Source organism: Gavialis gangeticus, unplaced genomic scaffold (genome assembly GCF_001723915.1).
Source record: "Gavialis gangeticus isolate Ggan-Ray unplaced genomic scaffold, GavGan_comp1, whole genome shotgun sequence".
Classification (NCBI taxonomy): Eukaryota; Metazoa; Chordata; order Crocodylia; family Gavialidae; genus Gavialis; species Gavialis gangeticus.
The window spans coordinates 60,598,740-60,603,658 of NW_017729024.1; the positions used below are offsets into that span (position 1 = coordinate 60,598,740).

Genomic DNA, 4,919 nt, shown 5'->3' on the forward strand with positions numbered 1-4,919 from the left:
CCGTCCCCTGTGTCCCTGCCATCATAACAGCACTCCGCCACATTGTCACCTGTCTGAACACTCTTGGAGCACTCTCACTGGTTGTTTCAGTCAGCCAATCAAAGAGCAAATAAAGCATTATGAACGGATAGACAGACTAAAGCTTTTATAATATTAGAATTCTTATATAATAGAGGGCTTAGTCTGTCTGCCTGTCTGTCAGTCAGTCACACTCTTGGAGCACTCTGATTGGTTGGTGAAACAACCAAAGTGTGGAGCACTGCTATGACGATGGGAACCAGGGAAGCAAGGCACGGGGGTGGCAGCGCTCCGCCCCTGCCCACCCCTCATCGTTCTTGACAGGCAATTGGTTAGTATGCTTATAATTCCCAGTTAGACATAAAGACACTAACATATCTCTGTAAATCCTACCTTTTTTGTACAACAGATGCAGTATTTTACCCCTATTCCAAGAATAAGTATATGTCAGGTTACAAACAAACACTGACAATCCCTTGTCTGATTAGTCCTTCCTAGTCCCCTCCCTGAGCAGTCCTTCCTAGAAGCAGCTCCAAGGACTGCATGTTCTGCTATAAAGGAAATATATGGGGTATGTCCAGGCAAGCATGCACATTCGTTACCCCAAGGGCAAATAGAATTGGTATATATTTGTGCCACTGCTACTTCTCCACGAGGAATGCCCTTGCATGCACACTCTGGCACAGGACAAATTGCCCTGGGTGGTGTAGGGAAGGCTAGGGCTAGCACCTGGGCACCAACAACCTTACCTATAATCCTGGGGGCCTCCTGGAGCTGCAGCAGCTGTGATCTTGCCACATGCAGCCTGTCTGGAAACGAGTGTGGCTCCAGTTGGCCAGGCTCCAGTTTTGAGCAGCACATGCTGCTGCCATGCGCACTACCCTACTTCTCTTCTCCATGAGTTTCTTTTGCTGCTGGTATTTCCTGGTATCTAAATTTAGCTTCATGCTGCAAAAATGCAGTGCAAACAACCAAATCATATGCATAGGATGCATTTTGTGGCGCTTCAAAGGCTTTGAGGTGCCGCAAAGAGCAAGTGCAAGCTCATGTGGATGCATCCATTATGTTTAGGAGGCATCTGCTTGATTGAGTGATGTACAACTTCTAAGCAGCCATGGACCACACACCTCACGGGCTACACCAGCAGGGGCTCCACTAGAGGGTGCCACAGGCCCCAAACTGCATAATATGGACAGATGGTTGGGCACTCCCCTACACTGTTGCACCAAGGGCACAGGCAGGCAGGTGCTTCCTCATCCTGTCGCATTGCACAGGGGTGCTTCCCTATTCTGATGTACCACATGTGACAAGCAGGTGCTCCTTCACCCCACTGCACTGTGTACAGCTGGGCATTCCCCAACTCTGCTGCACTGTGCACACGTGCTGGTAGGAGCTCCCCTATCCTGTTGCACCGCGTGCATGGGAGCAGGCATCACATGCGTACTCCCATGTTGCACCACATGTATGTTGCACCAAATGTGTGCTCTCATGAAGCACAGCACCCCACTTCACCTTCTGCTCCCTCTAGGTTCTCCTATGGCAGCATGCCACAAAGCCACTTGAGGCTGCCAGGTTGCAAGCACCACAGGCTGTGCTGTGCTGTGCCATTTTATCCCCACCCCCTGGGGCTGGGTCAGACAGCAAGGCTGCATCATGGGGTCATGACCTCTGATACAGTCAGAATGATAGGGGCAGTGGCAGCTTGGTGAGAGCCTGGTGGCACATATGTGAAGCTGAGGGGGGCACATTTTAAGCCCTCACTGGTGGGCAGCTCAGCAGCCTGGCTTCACTAATGAAGACCAATTACTATTAGCCTCCCAAACACCAAAACAGAATAATTACTTCCTTCCAATAAATGTTTTTTTGAAAACATGTTGATAGCATGCATTCCCCCTTTTGGAGTGTAAACACCCCATAAGCATAAAATACCATACAATAACATGCTACAACATTTCACCCAACCTATATATCATTTGCAAAGACTTCAGTGAGGCCAAATATTTCAGCACTCACTATGCCAAAGGTAGAAAGCAGGAGAGACCGTGGCATTAAAGAACAATGAATCACAGGTGATCCTAGGCAGGACACCAACCTCCTTTCTTCTTTGAGACTAGATAATAATTAATCTCCTGCTTCAGAATTCCTTGGACACATCTTTATATCCATTGCCTTTAACTATAATTGTAATATGCGTCCCTGAAGTGAGCAGAAATGGGAGAAGGGACAGGATTTAGAGGGACTTAGGCCTTTAAACACAAAACAATGTTCCTAAATCTAATAATTTGTCTTGAAGGTTTTAGTGCATTGATATAATGAGATATGAACTTATCACCATCAGGAACCAGTACAGACATATCTGTCAATGTGCATGTTTAAATAGAGCAACTCTCTTCAACGAGTAATATAAAACTAATAGATGAAGGAATAGTTGTAGCACATCTGCATGTGCCCTGTAAATATTGAAGTTACAGAGAATAAACTAACAGATTTTGCTAAAACTTCCTTAAATTTAGTGCACAAAATAATTCTGATGTTAAAAATATTCATATTCTCTCTTTCAAGGAGAAAATAAGTCAATACTTACTTTCTCAAAAAATACCAGTCTGCAGTATTACTGAGTACCAAGCCCATATTAAGTAAACAAAACACAACAACTTAACCTTTCTGTTCTTGCCTTTTCATAGAAAACCATGGATTCATACCTCCAGAATTATTGTAGCCCCTACCATCATTGAATACATATCATATTGTGCCACTTGTCTGCTGAGTGAAGAACTCAGTATCTTCAGAGCCTCTAAGTATTGTTTAAGGACCTTTTTGCCAAGGTTTAAGAGTACTTCTGAATTATTTCCTTCTAGGTAAAGCCTGATCCAATTTCCATGGGATTTTTCTGCTACCTTAAAATGCTCAAATCCAGGATCTAGTAAAGAAAAATAAACACAGGTGAAATAATCAATATGTAAAGGAGACAATATCAGAGTCCTTGACAATATTTTTAAACTTCCAAGGAGAATAAAAGAAAACTTTGCTGTAGGGAAACAGAAATGAATTTCATACAGACAAAATGACAGAAAATCTCTTAACAGCCAAGCAATTGTCTAATCAGCTGCTTAGCCAAAATAAAAGTGATTAATCTCACAATAAGCAAACTGTGAAGACCCTCATAAGGAAAAATAGGTATTTCATTTTAGTATGTTTACCTTCTTTGAAAAACTTTCCAAAATAGCATGTATATGCTGTCAGACACATGCTGTCATATGTTTTCCATTAAAATCAATACATTATTTAGGCTACCTACATATTATGTTAGTCTGGATACTGTTATAGTGGTAGGTTCTCTTTTGGGAACATTTACCTCCAGCTTCTCTGCTTACACACATTTTTCTCCCTAAAGTAATGTGGTATTAATACACTGGATTCTAGTTTACATGATAACATTACCTACATTGCCCCCCCTCCTCCATTTTTCTGTCTCTCTCTAGCTCAGGGGCCAGCAACATTTTGGGGCAGAGTGCTATAAACACCCACAGCTTCTACTTAGATGTTGGCATGCCAGGGGCAGATGGTGAGGGAGCCACAGAAGGCCCAAACCCTGTTGTGGCATCACAGCCTACGCCCCTTCCCCACTGTCTGCCCCATGGCATGCATGTACCTGTCACCGACAATGAGCTGGGTCAGGGCTCTGCAGATCCCAATGCAGCTGCTTGAAGCCTCCCCGCCACCTTCAGCAAGCAGCCCTGAGGCATGGGCACCCAGCAAAATGCCTCTGCGTGCCACACACTGAACATGTGCCAGGGACTGCCAACTCCTGCTCTAGCTTATTCTAAATTCCTTTTGAAATATATAGCGTATTATCGGTGCTATTGGTAGAAATGAATGTGTGTTGGTTCTCTCTTTCAAACACAATGGTTAATCATAGAACAAGTAGGCCAAGGCAATACCTTTCAATAAGTACTGGACATGGTGACACTGACATTAATGCTACATGGAACTCTGAAGAATATTCTATAACATGCTTTTATATGAGCTCCTCTTGGTATTAATAAAACTCATAAAATTCTGGCACTAACACAGGAATGTGGCCATATAATTTTTTTCACTGCATCCTATTCATAGAATTTCAGAAATTAGCCACAAAACATTTTTAAAAATTTAATTTCATCAAGTGAATTTATAAATTACTGTATTTACCCAAATCCAAGATAACCCTGAATTTAAGATACCCCCCATAATTAGATTCTATACATGAAAAATGTATAACTGTTATAATTTTCCATGTATAGAATCGAATTAGTGGAGGATCATCTTAAATTAATGCCCCCACACACACTACGTGCAGGTGGTGGAGGGACAGGCAATGAGGCAGGCCATTGGGGGACAGGCAGTGAAGAATGTAGTGAGAGGGCATGCAGTACGGCAGCAGAGTGTGGGGGAGACAATAAGGGGGCAGGTGGTGGGGGGCAGGCACCCATGCTTCTACCCCACACCTGACTCTTCCCCCGCCTCCCCCAATTTATCTTTGCTCTGATACCAGCAGGCTCCATCCCTGCTGCAGCCTGGAGCATGAAGCACATCTCCCACATCTCTGGTCCCCCAGTAGCAGCACAGAGCTAATTTCCCTGCTACAGGGCCAGGCTCCATGCTCCAGGTTGCAATGCAGATGGAACCTGTTGGTGTTAATGCAAAGGTCAGTGGGAGTGGGGGGTGGTGCATAAGTGGGGCGGAATGGAGGAAGGGAAATGAGAGAAAGATGGGAGAGGCAGGGGCCCCAGGCTGTGGAGGAGCAGGAGGGGGCAGGCAGCAGCTGTGGCAGGTTAAGAACAGCTACTATGCAGAAACTTGTGGCAGAAGAAAAACTGATAGGTTGAACTATGTATAGCAGCAGCACGACTTTAAGATTC

General features: G+C 44.4%; 1 protein-coding gene across 3 annotated transcripts in view; it reads right to left on the reverse strand.

Moving 5' to 3' along the window:
* Nucleotides 1-4,919, reverse strand: part of PIGG (phosphatidylinositol glycan anchor biosynthesis class G) — a 212,498-nt gene that overhangs the window by 110,653 nt on the left and 96,926 nt on the right. For all 3 annotated transcript variants that reach the window (XM_019517143.1, XM_019517141.1, XM_019517144.1), the window contains one exon: nt 2,721-2,938. In XM_019517143.1, coding sequence (XP_019372688.1) covers nt 2,721-2,938 — 218 coding nt within the window. The remainder of the gene's footprint in view (nt 1-2,720; nt 2,939-4,919) is intronic.